The sequence below is a fragment of the Manihot esculenta genome, chromosome 11, assembly GCF_001659605.2.
Source record: "Manihot esculenta cultivar AM560-2 chromosome 11, M.esculenta_v8, whole genome shotgun sequence".
NCBI lineage: Eukaryota > Viridiplantae > Streptophyta > Magnoliopsida > Malpighiales > Euphorbiaceae > Manihot > Manihot esculenta.
In genome coordinates this window covers 12,329,314-12,351,664 of record NC_035171.2, presented here as the reverse complement: position 1 = coordinate 12,351,664, position 22,351 = coordinate 12,329,314, and the positions used below count along the sequence as shown (strand labels likewise).

At 32.5% G+C, this 22,351-nt stretch overlaps 2 protein-coding genes across 3 annotated transcripts; both read left to right on the top strand.

Annotated features, from left to right (window-relative positions):
- The first annotated feature begins 1,406 nt into the window (after positions 1 to 1,406).
- Positions 1,407 to 7,166, top strand: LOC110627028 (probable protein S-acyltransferase 7). The gene is made up of 5 exons (XM_021773248.2): positions 1,407 to 1,758; positions 2,781 to 2,963; positions 4,975 to 5,271; positions 5,809 to 6,042; positions 6,148 to 7,166. The coding sequence occupies exons 1-5, from the start codon at positions 1,663 to 1,665 to the stop codon at positions 6,667 to 6,669; spliced, it is 1,332 nt and encodes a 443-aa protein (XP_021628940.1). The 5' UTR covers positions 1,407 to 1,662; the 3' UTR covers positions 6,670 to 7,166.
- A 1,697-nt stretch (positions 7,167 to 8,863) lies between these two features.
- LOC110626261 (double-stranded RNA-binding protein 3) lies at positions 8,864 to 10,830 on the top strand. 2 transcript variants are annotated; one of them, XM_021772065.2, is made up of 4 exons: positions 8,864 to 9,044; positions 9,207 to 9,454; positions 9,558 to 9,777; positions 9,866 to 10,830. In XM_021772065.2, exons 2-4 carry the CDS (start codon positions 9,209 to 9,211, stop codon positions 10,711 to 10,713), a joined length of 1,314 nt encoding a protein of 437 aa, XP_021627757.1. In that variant the 5' UTR covers positions 8,864 to 9,044; positions 9,207 to 9,208; the 3' UTR covers positions 10,714 to 10,830. The 2 variants fall into 2 exon arrangements, with proteins under 2 accessions (XP_021627757.1, XP_021627756.1); XM_021772064.1 differs by lacking the exon at positions 8,864 to 9,044 and having other exon boundaries at positions 9,200 to 9,454.
- The last annotated feature ends 11,521 nt before the right edge of the window (positions 10,831 to 22,351 follow it).

Here is a 22,351-nt window from a genome sequence, read left to right as displayed (position 1 = left end):
TTTTTTTTTAATGAAACGTCTTAAAATAAAAATTAAAATAATGCATACTTTAAATTCTATCTTTGTGAAAATGATAATGTATCCTGTAGGATCAGATTTAACTCATTTCAAAAGTTAGTTTAAATGAAGAAATACTTATGATCCATGTAAGAGCACATTACCTATATAAGTGAATAAATTATTCTCTTTTCACAATCGATTTGAAATTTAATACACTCGTCACGCTCAAAATTTTTATTAATTTTTAAACAATGTTTGATGTAATTTAAATTTAATTTGTCATCACTTGAATAGTGTTTAGTACAATTTAATCTTATTACACCAGTTTAAATTTTTAAAATTATCTGTAATTTTATTTAATTTTGAAATTTAATTTAAAAAAGATGTGGGTATAATATCACATATTATTTTTTTTAATGAATTTCTCATTACATATATATATATATTATAAATGAACTCAACGGTAAATTATTGTTGAATAAAAAAAAAGTTATTGTTGTAAATTCAAAAAAAAAATCTTAATTTTATCATGGATTCTTTTTTTTTTTTTTTAATTATTATTATTAAAAAAAAAGAAAGCTTATATGTCATATGAAATTCATTATAAGGAATAAAAAATGCAGTTTTATTCACATATAAGATTATTCATATTCCTCCAATTGAATTTCAATCAGATAAAACTACAACTAATTTTAAAAATTTAGATTATTATGAATTGAATTGCCAAAACAAACAATGATTTGCCAAAATATTTCACAGGAGGCTAAAAAAATATTTTTTAAAAGAAGTATCATTTTAAATAATATTAAAAAAAACAGTTTGAGTAAAATTGTTTTATTAGTTTGATATTGTTATAATTAAATTATGTTAAAAATAATTTTAATTTTTTTGATATTTTTTAAATAGTATTTTTAATAAATTGCTTTTCTTAATAGCAATTTTAACAATAATATAAAAAATGAGAATAAATTTAAATTTCTATCCACCGATCCCCAGCTCAAAAAAAAAATTGTAGAAAAGTGGTAAAAGTTATGAACTAAATTATTGGCTTTTGATAAATAATTTTAATATAAATTAAAGAATATCTTTTGGAAAAAAAGATATATAACCGATTATCTCATATAATTATACTGATTGGATAAAATAATTAAATAAAATATTCAAGGGATGTGCCACTTTTTCTTTTTTTTTTTTTTTTTTTTTTTTCAAATTATTTCCCTCACAGAAAGAAAGATGGGTCAGTATTCAAGTGTTGCGCAACTCACAGTAAAACTATCATACCAGCAAGTAAGAATACACAAAAACCACATATTCTCTTTTAAAAACCAATCAAACATTCAAGCCTGGCACAACAATCTTACTGTTTCCAATCATAACTCGCCACCTCACTCTCCCCGCATTCTTGTAAAGCCAGATACATACAGTCTATTCTCTCTCTCCCTCTCTCTCCACCACCACCCCCTAGCTCCCAAAAGAAAAACACCACACACTCAGAAACCCCACTCCCAGCTCGCCGGAATCTCATGAAACCCTAAATATTAACTCCAAGTGCTTTTCAAGCTCTCCAATTTTCTATTCTTCTGGTGTTGCTTCTGCTTTATAGAGTTCTTCCCATAAGCTGATTGAGAAGGAGGGAGAGATTATTCTTATATAGAGAGACAAATGTACGTGGTTCCGCCACCTCAGCGGTCCGATCCAGGATTGGTTGGCGGCGGGTCTGGCGATTTACGGGTCTATCAAACTTGGAAAGGCAGTAATGTAAGTTCTTTGTTCTTTTTCCTGCTTCCTTGCAATGGGAAGCTGCCTGGCAGCTTTTCTTTTTTGTGAGCGTATAAGCTAAATATTAGTAGACTATAGATGGATTTGTTTTGTCAGTATGAAGTCATTTCATAAGTGATGCATATCAGGCTCTTAATTGAATTGAATTGAATTCTACTGATGGTATGTCCTCATAAATTTGAAGTTGAATTACTGGTTAGCATCTAAATTTTCATTATTTTTTCTATTATTAAAACTTTGCTTTTTGGATGTGATAGCCGTTAGTACCAGGTAATATTCAGTTTGGAGGAGCAGTTCACACTTTTTTGTATAAAATTAGCAAGCAATCAGATAGAATTAATGAAAACAGCTAAGAATATGTTATCTTCAATCTGTTTTGCTTTTGAAGTTGGGAGCACGCGTTTCAAGATTGATTGAACATTGATTTGTTGATTAACATTTTGTAAATTAGGATACCATGAGAGCATCCAGTGGACGAATTAACTTCCTTGTGTTTATTTATATTTCTTGTATTCATTTTGTTTTCAGTGGAATTTTGAAATTGGAATGAGATGTGATATTGCTTGGCAAAGTGAAACGAATCCTATTTTTAGTATTCTTGTGGTTGTTCACCGACCAGAAATTATGAGAGCTCTTTGCTCTTGTTATCTGTTAACTTGGGAGAAATTTGAGACTTTTTTTTTTATTTGTTGTTTTTCACTATGGAACTAAGGAGGGAAAAGGGAAAGAATTCCTTTGATTGCTTAATGAGGTTTTAGTTGCTAACTGAGACTTGGATCTTTTTTCTTTTCATAATAATTATGGTAGTTCAGTTGTTGACTGTTGTACTTTCTCTTGCTGAATGCTGATGCCATATGGCAAACCAACAAAATTGTACTTAGTTGAGAGTTCAGTTGAAAGTTGTTGTAGAGACTTCAGTGCATGTCATAACTTAATGTTAATTGTAAGATATTGCAATTGTTTTTCCAATTAACTGAATGGATTTATATGTCCTCCTGCAGAAATTTTTTCTTCATGGGAGATTTATATTTGGACCAGATGCAAGATCCCTGGCATTGACTATGTTCCTGATTGTTGCTCCAGTTACAGTTTTCTGCATCTTTGTTGCTAGAAAATTGATGGATGATTCTTCTGGTCACTTGGAAATATCAATAATGGTTGTTGCTATTGTATTCACTGTATATGTGAGTTCTCTCTCTCTCTCTCTCTCTCTCCCTCTCTCTCCCTCTCTCTCTCTCTCAAGTTCTCAGTAAATATATGTTTCTTTTAGATCTTTAATCACCTGCTGATTTTTCTTATGCATAAAATTTGTAGATTTGAGGAATTTTTGCCTATCTAGTAATGATTATCAGGAATAATGACACTTAGAAGAGTGTGGCGTGTGATTAATTTTAATCAGATCTGTGAGCATGTAAAACTCTGAAGAATCCAGGATCTAAATAAGGCATGAAGTAGAATATTTCCTTGAAATCTTTTTATTTTTCCTGGAAAGTTTGCTTCATGGTTGCATTTTCATGCTATATGTGCAGCTAGATTGTATGGCTATTGCTAGAGAATGTACCATTTTTAAGGAGATAGTACTTACCTTGATTTTTTTTTTCATTAAGTGACAACTGTCATGATCTTTCATGACACTGGGATGGGATCCTTATTATACCCACAATGGGCAGTTGTTACATTTTATTGTGCATCACTGCAGATTGTAGCTAAAGCTCACTGACTGAGCACCAACCACATCATTGGTCAGTCTGACACATCCTGCCCAAGAGAGATGCAGGAAGAAAAAGGGTTCTTAAGGTTTGGGTGGAGTACTGTCAGAGATTTAAACATTTTACTTACAGAAATTAGTGCATAAAATTTAGATTTATTATAGTCAATGGTAAGTTAAATAGCTGGGATTGACAAGAAATTTCCATGTCTAGTTGTGTTATTTGAAGCTGAATAGAAAAGTTGTGCAATCAATTGTTATAATCTGCAGTTGGCCTTAGATGATAAGTATCTTTTGCAGGAGTTGCCACAAGTTTGGAAGTGACTTGCTAGAGGATGAGTGAACCTTTTAAGGACAGATAGTCAATTGCTTACCTAAACCTTGCCAACATTCCCTTAGATATCATTAGCATGAAGCCTAATTTTTCTGTCAATCATAGCAGGCCATTCCAGTTGTTTTCATAGATAGAGGCACTTCAGAAGGTTGATATGAATTCTGAGCTGTAAATGTTGGTAATACATTTTGCAAGTACTTCTTTCTCTATGACACTCATATTATGAGCTAAGCATCTAATCTCACCAAAAAGGAAAAGGGGGAGGGGCTAATTAAAAATAATTACTTACGCGTAATGTATTTTCTTTTAAATAGACATGCATATGTGGTCATAGAACTATTTATTTTTATATCTAAAATATTTGTACTGCTAAACAATTTCAAAAGAGTCCTTTAGGCTTTAGTGTATTTATTTTCTTGTGTAGGTTAGGCTGGTGGTAGTTACACTTAGGATAGGTTGTTAAATGTTTGTGGTTTTTTTCCAAAGTAGCATGAGGATGCAGCACTTGTTTGAGCCCTCTTTTGAGGTAAGCAGTTTCTGCCCCTCCCCCCTCCTCTTCCTTTCTCTGATTTATCCGACTTTCAAACCCTGTCAAACCATGTATGCTGCATTCGATATGTTTATAGGTGCCTCATTTTCTTACCTAGCATGATCTACTGTTTCCACACTAAATCCAAAATGCCTGGAATATTCTTTTTTTTTTTTTTAAAAAAAAAGATAAAATTGAAGGTGTCTGTAAAAGGTTAAAAAAAAAAGCACAACAAATCTGAACAAACTGAAAAGCATTTCGAAGTGGCCCATTAGTTAATTCAAACTTGCTCAGAACCCAAGCAACAAAAACTGTCTTGCAAAATGCAGCACAACATAAAACCCATGCATTATCTGACTTAAAATGCAACTTCTTTGTGTGGGTATACCGTCTTGTGTATATTTTAGCAAAAGTCCCTATGCGTCATAATGTATTCCCAAAATGTTTTATACCATTGCTTCAAGGCAGTTGTTGGCTTAATTTTTTGGACAGTGGTTTCTTTTGAGACAGTTATCTTATAAGCAAAAGAAAGAAATATGTAATCAAACCTCTCTGCAGTATCTTTTATAGGCAAGACATTGTTGAGTTCCATAGCATTGAACTCCAACGTGTTTGATGTCTCAGGATTTAGTTCTTCTCCTGCTAACCTCTGGAAGAGATCCAGGCATAATTCCCCGCAATGCGCATCCTCCAGAACCAGAAGGCTTTGATGGATCCGCAGATGTTGGTGCTGGCCAAACTCCACCGTTGCGTTTGCCACGTATTAAGGAGGTAGAGGTCAATGGAGCGGTTGTGAAGATTAAGTATTGTGATACTTGCATGCTTTACAGGCCGCCTCGCTGTTCACACTGTTCAATATGCAACAACTGTGTAGAAAGATTTGACCATCACTGCCCTTGGGTTGGGCAATGTATTGGGTTGGTAAGTGATCCTTTGTTTAGAACCATGTTTACTATAATCGAATGGGAAGATACATAGACAAGTAAATCCCTTATGAATTCTAGGGTGCTGGGAATTTCTCATTTGAAGGGCCAAGCCCAATGTCTAGTGAGAAAGATGAAATATTACTAATTTAGTATCCTCTGGTTCTGATGTTATCTTTTGACAGTTTTTTATTTTTGGTTTTTTTTGGTTGCCTCTTTCCTCACAAAAGCACTCTTTTATGTTCCAACGGACCATGATAATTAGATGGACTCAAGCTTGATTGATTTCAGCTAAAACTCTGCTATAACCTGCAACTTTTTACCAATAGGCATTTTAGAAATTGGTCAAATATTATATTAATATGTAAAACTATGTTCATTCATTACGAGATACATGTTGAATTGTTGATGGCCATATCTCCTTGGGATTAATATAAAGTAGCATTAATGATTGTAGCAGTTATTTGATGGTTTTTTGAATATCTTTTATTGTTAATTTGTGGATAACGTGTCTGAAGGCAAAATTTTGATGCAGAGAAATTATCGATTCTTCTTCATGTTTGTCTTCTCAACAACCCTTCTTTGTATATATGTTTTTGCATTCTGCTGGGTCTACATTAGGAAGATCATGGTGTCGGAGCACACATCAATTTGGAAAGCAATGATCAGAACTCCTGCCTCCATTGTTCTAATAGTTTACACTTTCATATCAATGTGGTTTGTTGGTGGCCTTACTGCCTTCCATTTATATCTAATTAGTTCCAATCAGGTAAGAAATCTATCTTCTTTATCTATAAAAATATTTTCACACGTGTCTTAACTGAAGTATTTGTCCTAAGTTGTTAATGTAAGTTTATGTTGCCTTGCTTTTCAGACTACTTATGAGAATTTTAGATACCGATATGATTGGAGAGCAAATCCCTATAATAATGGTGTGGGAGAGAACTTTAAAGAAATCTTTTGCTCCAGTATTCCTCAGTCAAAGAATGATTTCAGGGCAAAGGTGCCCAGAGAATCTGCATTACCAACTCGACCAGTTGGTGGAGGTTTCATGAGTCCTAATATGGGGAAAGCAGTGGATGACATAGAAATGGGCAGGAAAACGGTGTGGGGAGATATGAGTGCTATGGCAGATCATGGTGAAGGGCAACTTGCAAACAATGATCGCATGAACATAAAGGATGGTGAATTAAGTGAAGTATCCCGAGATGTCAGGAGTGCAGTGGAGGAAGGGGACCGTGGTGGAATACATCCAAGAAGAGCTAGCTGGGGAAGAGAAAGCAGAAGCTGGGGCATGTCACCAGAAGTTCTTGCTTTGGCTGCCAGAGTCGGAGAACCAAACCATGTGGGTGGGAGTAGCTGTGGTAACTTGACAACTGATGACCGAGTTTCATAGCCAGAAGTTTCTCTTACAACCGACCCAGGAGAAGGGTCAGGATTTGACCTGTTGGGTACAAGGTGGGACCATTTGAGCCATGCTTAACCATTTAGCATCCAGACTATGTTATGTGCAATATGGGGTGACCTTCGGATGTTTGGAAGCATTGGTTTGGCCATTGTTCTTGTAGGGGGCGTGATGAAATGGTTTGACTGCTTTATGAGTGAGAGTGCTTCGTTTTTATTTTCTTTTCTTTTTTCAAGGTTTTTCTTTTTATTTTGTATTTGTGGAATTAGTTAGCATCTGATTCTATTTTATTTCACTTGTGTAATCAGTCACTATTGTTTTGGCTCTTTCTTTCTCTGTGACCCTCTCTCAAGTAGGGGGAGGGAAAGTTTGACTGCCACGGTGCCACTCTTCTGACTCCGAATTAAGTTGCATTTGGATTGGTGGATTAAGGGGATTAATGAACGGGGCATACAAACCTAAATTGGGCATGCCATCATTTATTTGCAGAGCAATTCTCTTGATGACAGCTCCTCTTCCTCTTTTTTCTTTTTGTTAGTTTGCCCTTTTAAGCATCAATTTCAGTAGTACTCCCACTTTCGGTTTAGTTTGGGGATGGCCTCCCCTGGTTTGTGCCAATATGGTATGGCCGCAGCATTTCCGAGCCCTTTTCAGGAGTGTTGTACATAGTGTTTAAGTTATGACTCTAATGAAACTCAGATCTATCCATGCATATCTTTGTGACTGAATTGACATTGTGCGTAGATTTCAGAGTTTGTCCTGTGGTTACGTCAAAGAAAAGAAAAAAAAAAAATTATGGCTACCTCAAAGAAAAGAAAAAAAAAAAAACTAACTTATGAAAAATTTTACACTTATTCGAGATATATATGCTTGGCCAACAAATGAATGGAAGTTAAAATCAAAGTAAATTTTATATTTTATTAATTGAGTGTATATAGATCATAAGAAATTTTAATTATTTAAAATCAAAAGTTTTAATAAATAGAATCAAAGCAGTGCCATAGACCCATTACGACTAAATAGACTTGAAAAGAAAAGGTCTATTAGACGCCCAAGAACAAAATTTACACAAGAAATTTTATGGCCCAAAATAAATCCACCCGATAGCTAAGAGGGAACAAGCAAAAGAGTGGCCGAAGAGCTGCCCAGCGTTCATGATTCTAGTTGCTCCTAGCTAGAATCAAGGAGCTTAAGTGCAGCGGAAAAATTGTATCACCGTTATATTATATAATTAATTTTATATAATATAATAAATTAATAAAAATTATATATATAAATAAATAAATTTTAAAAGTAGAAAAATTATACCATATATTATTATATTAAATAGACAATTATATATTATATAATTATTCAATATTATAATTTGTAAATTTATTTCATTAGATCTTTGTATTCCTATAAATAAAAGAATTGCATTTATTTAATTTGATTATAATCTATTTATTATATATATAATTTTTAATCGAACTATGATTTATATATTTTCATGACCATGTTATTATTAATAAAACAAATTTTTATATTTTTTTATTAAAATTGTTTTATTTCTTCATTAATTATTTATAAATTTATATATATAAATATGATTATTTATCATATCATTTTCTGAAAATTTTATTATGAACATGATAATTTTTTATTAATTTTTCAAAGTTTTTTTTTTCATTTTTTATCAAAATTTTCTGTGTACTCTTATTATTGTTTATAATTTTCTTTTATTTTATAACAAATAATTAATTTAAGCAATATTAAACTAGTGGAATGGATTTATTACGGTAACAGTTAGGAGGGTGGAAGTTGACTAGGCATCAATCCACTGAACTCAGCCACATGCCTAAAGGGGACTGGATTTTCTGAGATAAGTTTGTTAAAAGCAGGGAAGACTTACTGATGTCTAGTCAGGTTCACATGGACACAACCACATGGGATTCCGTAGCAAAAAAAATTACATTTTAATACCTCAAAGTCAAAGGTAGGGACTACAGAGGTAACTGTCTGGTCAACACAAAAGACAGGATATGTGTTTTTTTATTGCACAATAAACCTCAAACCTGTCACTGTTACAACTAAAAAAATCAGGGGCTTTTTTGTAATTTACCCATATTTCACATTAATCTCTTTTTTAGAAAATTGTGCAGTATGTTTTTTTAAGAGGAGAGAGAGAGGGGGAGAGGAGGAGAGGTGCTATTAAATTCTAGACCAAACTAAAGCTGAGCTTGAAGTTCCATTGACTACCTTATTTTTTATAATAATAACAAAAGTTTTTTCTTCTCTCTTTCTTCATTACATAAGTGAGATTCTTCTGTATTGAGAAAAGGAAACTCTCAAGCCAATGTAGAAGGAAGAAAATTCTGGTGAAGTAGGTGAGTATCGTGATAATTCTTTTGTCTTAATTTATCAACTCTTACATGGTTAATGTCCAAGTCCTTTGTTGTCTCTATTCTGTTTGTTGTCACTCACCCTTTTGGATTGGCAGTAATGATATGAATGCATTTAGATTTGATTGGTGTGTTTTATTATGGCAGATATGTTTAAGAACCAGCTTCAAGAACTTGCACAAAGAAGCTGCTTCAATCTTCCTTCTTATGCCTGCATTAGAGAAGGACCTGATCATGCACCAAGATTCAAAGCTTCTGTGAACTTCAATGGTGAGATCTTTGAAAGCCCAAGTTACTGCACTACATTGAGACAGGCAGAGCATGCAGCTGCTGAAGTAGCCCTCAATGTTCTTTCTTCCAGAGGCCCATCAAGGTCTTTAACAGCAAGGGTTCTTGTAAGTTTCTTTACTTAGTTTTGATAAAGTGATTAGAGCATGCCCATTTGTCTTCAATGTAATGACTAGGGTTTTGTTCTCCCTTTGTCGAAATTTAATCAAGGATGAGACTGGAATTTACAAAAACCTCCTTCAAGAAACTGCACATAGAGCTGGACTTAATCTCCCTGTATATACTACTGTAAGGTCAGGTCCTGGTCATGTCCCAACTTTTACTTGTACTGTGGAGCTTGCTGGTATGAATTTCACAGGAGAGTCAGCAAAAACAAAGAAACAAGCAGAGAAAAATGCTGCAATAGCAGCTTGGTCTGCTTTGAAAAGAAGTAAAATTTTCTTTCCCTTTTTTGGACATGCTCTCATTTTGAAGTACTTGGTATTTTTTCTGCATGATTAATGTGCATTTCTGTGCAGTGTCTAACCTGGAATTCTTGACAAACAAAGAATTAGAAGCTCGTGAAGAACAAGATCAAGCAGTTCTGGTTAAAGTCCTCTCAAAGTTTAGATCCAGAGATGAATACAAACAACCATGGAAGAGAGATCATGGGCAGGCAAAAAGAAGAATGGTGAGGGGTTACAGAGACATTAATAGTTCTGCATCATCTTCCTCCTCCATCACCAATAAAACTATGCTGCTTCAACATCGGAAGCTCTTGGATTTGTTATTGGATTCTGCACTAGACAGTTCAATACAAAAGCCAAGCTCATTTGTGTCTCTCCTTCCTCCACCCCCACCTAGAACAGCTTCAAAGATTTTGCCACCAAACTCACCCAGAAGCATCCATCCAACACAGGTCAAGGGCAAAGAAGAAGTGAAAATGCAAGAGGTTCCAGTTCCTTTGGAAGAGCATAAAAGGGATGAGGAAGAATGGCTGGGGGCCTCAAGAAAACTCATTGAAAAGAACAGTACAAGTTCTATATGCAGGCCATTTCCACTGCCCAATGCTGGGAAACTTGGCACAACCCAGCAGGATTCGAGCCACATTATTAATAATAGAATGTTTGGGCGTCCAAGTGCAAAAACTTCCTCAAGAATTCACATGGCTAGTCCTCTTTACACTGGAGTTTCTCACCCTCACAGGATTGCCCCAGCAGTTCAAATTAGGTCAGTGATTCCAGTTTGTGCAGCACCACCACCAGCAGCCAGATCCCAATCAGCGTCATCTACTAGTTCAAAATGCACACAGACAGGAGGAGCACAAGCATCTGAGGAGCACCCATCTCAACTCAGTTCTGAGTTCAACAAGAAGCTAAGTTTATGAAAGAAAATGAAAATTAAGATAAATATTTTTATTTCAAGCCAGTTTTTACTTGATGGGTTGTCATCTAATTAGTGCTTTCATTTTTGGCCTCTCAAGAAACAAACCATGGTTTTGTCTTATGGCTGCCTGTTTTCTTCTTTGTTCTTTTTGTTTTCTGTTTTTTCATACGCCATCCACCTTCAGCTATGCATTTACTGCACCAGAGAGAGAGAGAGAGAAGCATTAAATGGGATCTGGGTGAGTGGGTTGCAGGAGATAAGAGAGAGAGAGAAGGGCAGAAATGAAGGCAGTCTGAGAGAGAGGACGAACAGACAATTGCAGCGATTAACGCAAGCAATTAATTTACCCTCTCTACTATCAGAACCAAAATTTATTAGCCTCATCTTCTCCATTAATGCTCTCTTCTTTTCTCCTATTTTTTTACTATACCGTCCTCCAGTGGTTCTCTCACGCTTTATAAAAAAAAAAAAAAGGAAAAATGGAACAACCCATTTGCCCATGTTCATGGGTAACTGAGAAATGCTCAGAATTTTTCAAATAATCTGAAAAAAAGAGGTAGCCGTTAAGCTGGTGTGGGTATGTGAAATTAGGTATTTGGGAAAGGGACTGAAGCATGTAGGCAAATGGGGCCAATGGAATTGGTGGTGGTTTAAGAATGAGGAACAAGAAGTTAAAGAAGACACTATGTAAGGTGGAGGTGGAGCCGTAACTGATCAGAATCATTTAATCAGACGGTAGAAGTTGGTTAGTGATGAGCCATTTAGCTACGTCAGGTCTGTGTAGCACATGCAATTCGATTATTTTGAGTTCTAGAGGTCCTACAGGCTAATCCTGTTTCTGCTTTCTTTCTTTCTTCCTTCCTTTTACTGTTTAAGCTAAAACTTCTCGACAACTGTATATAGAATTTATCTAGACTCAATTTAGGATGGTCCTAAAAAATAATTAAATATACCTAAATCATGTATCCTTAATCATATCATTAAGGAAAAAATCTAACTATATTGTTAATTATGTTTTTTTTTTTAAATTTAGAGTGATTTAAAAAAAACTTGAAAAATGGTTAATTTGAAATTGAATTAAGATCAGTGTACTTAAATCATTGATAAAATTAAAAAATATAGTATAATAATAATATAACTTATTTTTTAATATTATAAATTTTAATTTAAACGAAACAGTAAAAGAATAATTTTAAACTTTAAAAAAATTTATAATTGTACCATGACGTGGCAGATAATGGTAACGATAATGTGTCAGATAACTAACAATTCCATTAGTTTTTTTTTTTAAATAAAAATTTAAAAAGTAAAATTTTTAGATTTATTTAAATGTATTTACCATTAAAATAAATTTATAAGTATATTTTATTAATTTTTAGCGATAAAAATAATGATAAGATATATTTAAGTAAAGTCTAAAATTTAAAGCAATTGATAATTAAATTAATATATGGCATAATTATAAAAAAAAATATTTATTATTTAGTTTTTAAATATTGTCATTATTAATAAATCAGTTTCTGCATTTTCAGAAATTTATTAAAATATACTTATTTTTTCTCTCTATCAATGAAGTAATTATTCCGTTTTTTTTTTTTGCTAAAAATAAATGAGAAATGAGAGAAAAAATTTCAAAATCTAATTTTACTTTCAAATAAAACCTTTTATTTAGTTTTTGAGTATTGTGATTATTAATAAGTCAGTTTTTACATTTTTAAAAATTTATTGAAATATACTTATATTTTCTTAGATATATTAAAATATTCTTATTTTTTATCAAATTTATTAAAATATTTTTATTATTTTTTTCCTTCAATAAAATAATTTCCCTTTTCCTTTTCCCTCCTCTTTAAAAGGGAAAAAAAAAAAAGAAAAAGAGAGAGAAGAGGAAGAATTGAAGAAGGAGAAGAAAGAGAAGAAAAAGAAAAAGGGAGAGGGGGAGGAGAAGGGAGCAAATTTAGTGTTTTGTTATATTTTTAATGGTAAAAATAGATGGAAGGGTTGTTTTGTTGACGGAGAGAAAAGATAAGAATGTTTTATCGATGACGGAGAGAAAAGATAAGAATGTTTTAATAAATCTATAAAAATATAAGGATTGACTTGATAATAATAGTAATATTTAGGGACTAAATAATAAATCTCTCTGTAAAAATTTATAAATAATTTTTTTTTAATTAACTCAGTTTTTATAAAATTTAACTATAAAAAATTAAATAAATTTATTATTAAAATTATTTATTATTAGTTATTATATTTAATAAATTAAATAATATTATAATTTATCTTTAATAAAGAGTAGATTATAATCCTAACCTTTATAAGTTTAATTTAAATTTATTAAGATTAATTGAGCGATAAAATGAATAATTTATTACATAAATTTAATAAGTATTTTCTTTTTTTGTAGAAACTTTATTATTTTTTAAATTAAAAATATTATCTAATAATTTAACATTATCAAAATTAAAATTTTTAAATAATTTTATCTCAAAATTTTGATTTTTTATTGTTTATATGTTACTAACTTAGATATAGATTACATTATAAATTTAATTAAAATTTTAAATATTAAAATTTATAAAAATTTAATAAATTTTTATTATAATAAAATTTAAAATTAATAATATTAAAAATTTATCTCAGGTTATAGATATTCTTTAAATATTATTATTTTTATATAATATATTAATTTGATTATTAATAAAATTTAATATTCTATTATTATAATAAATTATTTTTGAAAAATCCATAGAAAGAATAAAATATTAATAAATTAAATTAATTTATTAAAAATATTTAAATTTAGTATAAAAATTATTTATTAATTTAATTATAAATTTATAAATAAAGCGAACAATATAATGTCAAAGAAAATTATTAATAAATATTGAACAAAATAAAATTCTAATGATAATAATTAGGTATCAAATATTACAATACTATTAAAATATCAAATATTAAATGATAATATTTATTTATAAGTAAAATAATTTTTTTATAATGATAAAAAAATAAATAAAATATCTAATAAAAAAATTATCAAACAATTTACATCAACTAAGTGAATTAAAAAATTATGAGAAAAAAAATGAAGAAATTTTATAAATATTTTTTAAGAAATAGAAAATGAATTTTACTGCATTCAAATTACAGTGTTATTGGTTAATTCAATTTGTTATTTAAAATTTTCAAATTTAATCTATTAAACCACATTTTTGTAAAAAATAATTATTTACAATTTTTTAAAACATGTAACATTTATAAAAATAATTATTTAAAAAATAATTATTATTTATAAAAATTATTATCATTTACCATTTAAAAAAAATTATCCCCTTATCATTTATAATTATCAGATTTTTTTAAGAAAATAATTATCATTTTTTGACAAAATTATCCAACGATAATTATTTTAAAGTAAAAAAAATAGTTTTTAAAATAATTGTTTAGAATATTTGTAAAAATAATTTGTTAATCAAATTTTATCAAAATTTTAAAATAAATAATTCATTTTTATATGTATAAACTTCATCATAATAAAATTTCAATATTTAATTTTTTTAAAATTAATAATATAATTTTAATTTATGCATTATTTAAATTTTAATAATATAATAAATTTGAATTCCAATAAATAATTGTTTATTTAATTTTAAAGTTTTAAATGTGTTAATATTTCCTTATCTAGATTATATAAAATTTTATATCTTTTTAATTAAAAATTTCATAAATTAAAATTATAAAAAGCAACAGAAAATATTTAAAAGTATCATTATTATCCAAACTCATAATATTTCTTTTTAATTTTCACATATCTGCATATTTATATAGTTTTAATGTTTTAAAACACTTGAATTTTGAATTTGATTTTACTTAAAACACATTGATTTATTGAGTTTTAATATCTTGGTATATTAAGGATTAGAGAATAAAAAAAAAAATGTGTTTGAACCAAGTTTACAAGAGAATAAAGAAGCAGAGTCATATTTGAACTCTAATTCTCAACCGTACTATATTATGGACTAGTTGTTATATGTATAACGTATTTGACGAGAAGAATCAGAGTTTAATTCCAAATCTGATACGTGACAAGAAAACTCTTATATACCAAGATACGTCAAACTCGACTATTTTAGAGAAAATAAAGCACTGAATGAAGGAGGATTCATGAATACACTAAAATATACTTTCCCACCTAATTTTAATTATTGGTATTTAGGATGAACTAGAATTTTTAGTACTATATAAAGATTATATTTTGATGTACAACATTATCTTTTGCTCTGAATTAATTTTGGGAGGCTGAAAATACTATTCTTCTTGTTGTGTTTCAACTATGAGCATATGTAGCTGTATTCTCTTTTCAGTTGAAAAATAATTGAAGTTTCAGTTCAATTGATGTGAGATTTAATTGATTTTATTATTTTATTATTTTCTTTTAGTATTTATATTATTTTTATGACTAGTATATATTATTATTCTATTAATTATTATAATAAGGGCTATTGTATAATTGTTAGAATAATATATTGCTATTCAAATTGATTAAATCTGTAATTATTTAGTTTAATATGAAATAAATGGTGAATTAAGTTGCGTAAAGCCTTCCTAAGAAATAATATAATCTAATTTAAATGAACCGAATGTCTCATATTTGTTAGTTAGAATTAGATCCTTCTAATTCTTAATACAGTAATTAAATTAAGTTCGGGGAGTATCTTTTATGATTGTCCAAAAACTAAAACTAGATAATGAATGTCTCTTGGCTAATTTAAAAATTAAGAAGGGATTGAATATCTAAAGCGCTTTCGATATTTATAACTGGTTTATCAAGAAATAATTTGAAATTATTTTTACATCTGTTATCAACCAATAAAATTGAAACTAAAATTGATCCTTTGGGTGAATTCATCTCACAGTGATTTTTTCTCTTAAATTTAATTGCTTACTTCTTTAATTTAATTTAGTTTATTTTTTCAATTTTTAGTTTTCTTTTACATTTAAAACCCCTCTATTTTATTTTTATTGTTATTTTTACTCATTTAGTAAAATTATTTCCCTTCCAGTCTTCGTAGAATTGACCATGCTCACCATTATCACAATTTATTTTATTTTAGAAAAATAGAAAATTATTTTTTATAATTTTGATATCTATCAAATTTTAGCGTCGTCGCCAAGGATTGGTTTTAATTGGTTTATTAATTCTTTTAAATGACATATTATAATCTTACAGGTAGACTCAAGTTCAATCTACAAATCAAGAAAACCACGACGAACCTTAGAAAAGAGGCCAAACAGCAAAACAAAGACATTTCATCGTCCAACATTAGTGATCAAGTACAAGTCATTATCTAAGGACAAGTTGTGGACACGGAGGAAACAATATCTGACCCGAACGATTCTTCCAGCGAATATGACGTGAAAGAAAAAATGGTTGATGAGCAAGCAATACAAGATGTTGACAATACTGATGATCCTCAGCCACTTTGCGTTACCTATCCTGCACTAAATGCAACCCTTGATATGAAGTCAGGAGTAATTCAACTTCTCCCTATTTTTAAGGGATGTGAGAAGGAAGATCCTCATAGACACTTGAAGAAATTCTATATGATATGCTCCAGCATGAGACCATAAGGAGTTTCATAAGAACAAATTAAGTTGAGGGCCTTTCTTTTCTCCCTAGCTGACGATGCAAAAGATTGGCTGTATTGCCTATCTCCATGTGAAACACATGGGGAGAGATGGTGAAATTATTTTTAGATCAATTTTTTTCCAATTCTAAAGCATCTGTAATTAGAAGGGAACTATCGAAAATTAAACAAAAGAACATAGAAATTCTCCATGATTATTGGGAGAGATTTAAATGCCTATGTGTTAGTTGTCTTAGACATGACATTTCAGATAAATAACTCATACTCCATTTTTGTAGACTCACACACATGGAAAGGCGCATGATGGATGCTATAAGTGGAGGTGCGACAATGAAAAAGACATCCTAAGAGACTAGAGAGTTGATTATCCACTATGGCAACAAACTCACAAAAATTTGGACCCTTACAAGACTCTTACAGGAGAGTTAATGAGGTAAATACTTCTTCTACTAAATCTAAACTCTCTCATCTAACCACTTTGGTTCAAGCTCTTATTACAGAAAAAGCAGAAGTCAAAGCTTGTGGAATTTATGTCAATACTAGTCATCCCACCGACATGTGTCCTTCACTCCAAGAAGAAGTGTAGCAAGTGTATGCAATGAGTGAATTTTTTGATCCTCCACAAAGACAATATTATTCCTACTCAAATACATACAATCCAAGTTGGAGATACCATCCAAATTTTAGCTATGGAGCTAAGCCATCTAATTTTCAGCCTAGATAACTTCAACAACAACCATCATTCATCAAATTCAGGTATGTATCTTGAAGATATTGTTAAAAGTTTAGAAATTAATACTCAACAATTTTAGCAGAAAATAAGGGCAAGCATTCACACTTTGGAGACACAAATGAGTCAATTAGCAACCTCAGTGAGCAAATTTGAGACTCAAGGCAAACTGCCTTCCCAATCAATAGTCAATCCAAGAGAGAATGTAAATGTTTTTACACTAAAAAGTGAAAAAGTGTTGCTGCATAAACCTCGTGAGGTAAGCCGTGGACATGAAGAAAGTGCAAACTTGGAGATTGAAAGTACTGTACATAAATCGAATAATAAATCAACTCCAACACTTGCACCTGCTGAACTTAATACCTGGATAATCAAATCTCCTTTTTTAAAAAGGTTAGCTAAGTCCAAAAAGGAGAAAGAAGAGAAGGAGATCCTTGAAAAATTTTGCAAAGTCGAGATAAATATACCATTGCTTGATGCAATTAAACAAGTACCTCACTATATAAAATTCTTAAAGGAATCATACACCTAAAAAAAGAAACTGGTAGTTATTAAAATGCCTGTATGAATAAAAATATTTTTGTTGTGCTCCAAAGAAAACTACTTCTTAAATATAAGGATCAAGGTATGTTTGTTATTTCTATTAAAATTGGCAATGTTGGTGTGAAAAAAATCAATGTGTGATTTAGGTGTATCAATAAATATCATGCCTTTGTCAATTTTTCAATATTTGAATATTGGTCTATTAAAAGAAACGGAAGTGGTGATTCAATTGGCTGACCCCTCTATTGTTTATCTTGATGGGGTATTAGAGGATATTTTAGTGCAAGTAGATAATTTGATATTCCCTGCTGATTTTTGCATGGTTCCTATGGATAATGATAAATTCTCTAATTCTTTTGATATTTTGCTGGGAAAATTCTTTTTATCCACTGCTAGGATGAAAATAAATGTTTATAATAGTACTCTCACCATGTAATTTAATGGAAAAACCGTTAAATTTAATGTTTATGATGATATAAAATATCCTAATAATATTTCTAGTGTGTGTAGAGTAGATATCATTAAACCTCTAGTTTAGTAAGTGTTTAAATTAAAAAATAGAAATGAATTGAATACTAAATTTTTTGAGAATTTTGAAAAATTCAACTCAATAAATATGAAGGAATATTCTGATTGTTTAAAAGAAGTGGCATATGAATTAAAAGCAAACAAACTATTACACTATGTTGCTTTTCTGATGAATCATTAAACTTCTAATTCAGTAAGTGCTTAAATTAAAAGATGGAGATGAATTGAATACTAAATTTTATGAGAATTTTGAAAAATCCAGCTCAATAAATATGAAGGAATATTCTGATTGTTTAAAAGAAGAGGCATATGAATTAAAAGCAAATAAACCATTACACTATGTTGCTTTTACTAAGGAATCACCTATTATCCATACTAAACTTTCACCTTCTATTGTGCAAGCAATAAAAGTGAAATTAAAATCACTGCCCAGTCAACCACCTCCATTTGCGAATGATAATAGCACTTCATACAGTTCAAAAGTATCATTTCAACATATGTTCCTTAAACCATTTTATAAAGGATTCAAGGTAGAATTAGCTAAGGAGGTCATTTTATATAACTCAACACCAATTATCTAATAGCTATGATGTTCAAATAAAATTTAGCTAAGACTATAAATTAGAACTATTTTTTTCCTTTGTCCCTTAGTTAAATTTTATTTTTAAAAAAAAGGAAAAAAAATAATTTATAGAAGAAGGAAAACAAGGACATGAAGATATAACATACACAACATCTTCAGGATGATTTCATTATCTGATATGCTCACATGAGAAAAGTTTGTGCCATTGGTTATGCCCACAACTAAACCTACAACGTTGCCAGACCATTAGCAGACCTCCTCCAGCCCATCAGTAGATCTTTTTCACCCATTAGGAAAGTACTTGAATATCAATTTTCCATTATTTGTTGATTTAAATGTGAACTTTAAGTGTGGGGAATGAATGTTCTTGAGGACTTAATATGGATTTATTCCACATTAAGAGCAATGTGACTTAAGTTGTAATACCCGGCTAGACTCCGGTATCGGAATTCCTACCGTCCGGTGGAATCTCGGATGTCGGAAGCCTCTAGTAGGGTAGAATCATGTTTTCATAAAATGTTTTAAGGTATTTCAAGGTTTTAAGTAAAATGAAAATGAGTTTTTGCATAAAAACAACCTTGGAGGAAAACTCAGGTTCGGCCGCCGAACCTCAAGTTCGGCCGCCGAACATGGCATGCATGCGGAGGCACATTCGGCCCCCGAACGTGGCCTGGCCAGCCACTATAAAAGGGTCCCTTAGCTGAAAACGGGCGAGCTTTTCCCCATTTTCGGCCAAGGTGAGCTTTCCGCTGCCCCTCACCGATCTTTGATGTTTTTCCTCTAGATCTTTCAAGTTTTTCATTTGTTTTAACTTCGTTTTGAAGATTTGAGCTTTTAAGCAAAGTTTTGGAGCTTTGAGGTTCAAGAACTCAAATCTCTCCCAACTCCAAGTTTGGTCGCCTCTACTCTCGATCTTCAAGAGGTAAGAGTCGATCTCTAGCTTTTATTATGTTTTAAGTAAGTTTTATGAAGTTCATGGGGATGGAATGCATGTTTAGGTCATAGTTATGTTTATGGGTATAAATGTATGTTCTTGAACAATGTGGCTTGTAATGTGTGTTTGATGTGTTGTAGTTGGGGTTTAAGGTAGTTTGAGACCCCTAGGAGCTTGAATGCATGTTTTGGTTGAGCTAAATGCATGTTGGTTTGAGTTTGGAGGCAATTATGCATGTTTGAACCGAGTTTCTGCCCTTTGGGAGAAACCAGGTTCGGCAGCCGAAGGGACTTTCGACCGCCGAACCCTCTTGTGGAGGCAGCCTTCGGCTGCCGAAGCTTGCCCCCGAAAGGAGACTTTCGTCTCTGTCTGGGAGTTTCGGCCGCCGAAAGTGCCGCCGAACATGCATGAGTTTCGCCTCTGTCTGGGAGTTTCGGCTGCCGAAGGTGCCGCCGAACCTGCCTGACTTTCAGCTCTGGAGGGACTTTCGGCCGCCGAACCTGCCGCCGAAAGTGCCCTGCTCAGCCATTTCTTGCATGTTTTTCTATGATTGTTTCATGATGTTTTAGGGGGTTTTTGGGGAGTAGTTTAGAGTTATGTTCTTGTTTGTTTGGTCCCTCATTTGAGTCCACCTGTGTAGGTTCGGACCCGAGGAACTGAGGACCCCAGCAGTGAGTCAGCTGCTCCAGTGTCTGGTCAGAGCTACCCAGAGGTGAGTGGAATAACTTATTATGTTTTAAAGCAAATAATGGACTTTTCAACATGTTTCACGCATCATGAATGCCATGTGATGAATTAGGTTGCTTGCATTAGAATTCACGAATATGTTGCATTGCACATTTTAAATGTTGATGTGGATGAATGTTGGATGATCCATAGCCCTCGACCTATGGTATGACGATGTGATATGTACGGTACAGAATGTAAGACCAGTGGGACCCATTCTACGTTCGCTGGCACTATGTAAGGGAAAGACCAGGACCCATTCTACGTTCTGGCACAGTTGGACACTGTTATGTTATGATATGTAAGGGAAAGACCAGGACCCATTCTACGTTCTGGCACAGTTGGACCATGTAGAGGGCTATTGGTGACAAGTTCATCCTTGATGTGATTAGCTATGATGTGATGCATTCCATGATCCATATGATTTAAATGTTTTTATCATTCTGCTCACTGGGCTCTAGTAGCTCACCCCTCTCCCATTTTCCCCAGGATTGCAGGTACAGGGTAGACCAGGAGATCCATTAGAGTAATGAAGTTATGTGTATGTAATAGATAGTGTGGACATGGTAAATGTATTAATGTTATGTAAAAGTACAGTTTCAGTCATGTAATGATATTGAGGATTAGAGATTGTGCTTGACTTTATGTATGAAGTATCCCTTTCAATACATGATCTTAGATATTTAATGATGATTATGCAAACCAACTCAACGTTTAATGTATCGCCCTTTTGGGGCATTGATGAGATCCCACAGAGGGGTCATGATTATGTTTATGTTATGCTCAGGTTGAGTTTGGTTGATGTATATGAAAAGAAAAGTTTTAATTCTTATGCAAGTTTGTTGATCATGTATGGGATTATACAGGTTTACAGGTCTCATGTTAGGCTTGCTACGGGTCCCGGCGGCCTTAAGCCGACCTGGATCCTAGCGCCGGTAGCGGTCCGATTTTTGGGTCATTACAGAATGGTATCAAAGCCCTAGGTTCATAGGATCGGACCTAGAGTGTCGGGCTCATAGATGTTCTAGAAGGTCAAGCACAATAGGAAAGATCATGTCCACTAGGATAGGATGTGGAGTCCTGTCTTGTATGATGATGTGTAATGCCATGATTATATACATGTGCATTGATGCTATGATATGAATGATGTATATGTGATGAGGGTTCATGTGTGCCCACATGAACCATATGATGCTAATGTTTGTATGATGTGTACTGTTTTTCTTTTTCAGAAAACAGGATGAGAGGAACCCGTCGATCTGCAAGATTGACTGGAGTACCACCTGAGGATGAGGGCACGAGCGCCCGTCCTCCTACATTGCCTAGGGCAATGTCTTGTAGAGCCAACAGGGAAAGAGTGTCAAGGGACCCTAGAAGGTCTTTTGACGCTAGCAGAAGGGGGACAAATAGAGGAGGAAGTTCTTCAGATGTGAGGGAGGTTACGGAAGAGGATCAGAGGAGGGATGGGAACCTGGATGTGAGCATGGAGGAAGAGGGGACAGGGGAGTCTCAGGGAGGCGTTTAGGCCTCGGGGTATGGTTTTCCACCCCATTATCCACCTTTCCCATAGGGTTCAGGGTATCCGATGGGAGGCACATCGGATTATTCCAGCTTTAACCCCTACCCTACCTGCATGCCTTATCCACCTTTCTATCCACCTTATACACAATACCCAGCTTATCCACCCTCACCCTTCTATCCTAACCCGGCAAACCCCACCTCGGGGAATGCTGCACCCCCACCTCCACCACCCATAGAACCAGCAGCCCCAGTTACTCAACCTCCCAGACCTAGCTCAGCCAGTGGGAGCAAAGTAAAGATGACAGATTACCTCAAGCTGGATGCTCCCAAATACAAGTCAGGGGATGACCCCTTTGAGTATCTGAGAGTAGTGAAGACAATAACTGATGAGCTAGGGGCGGATGATAGCAGGGCCATTCAGAT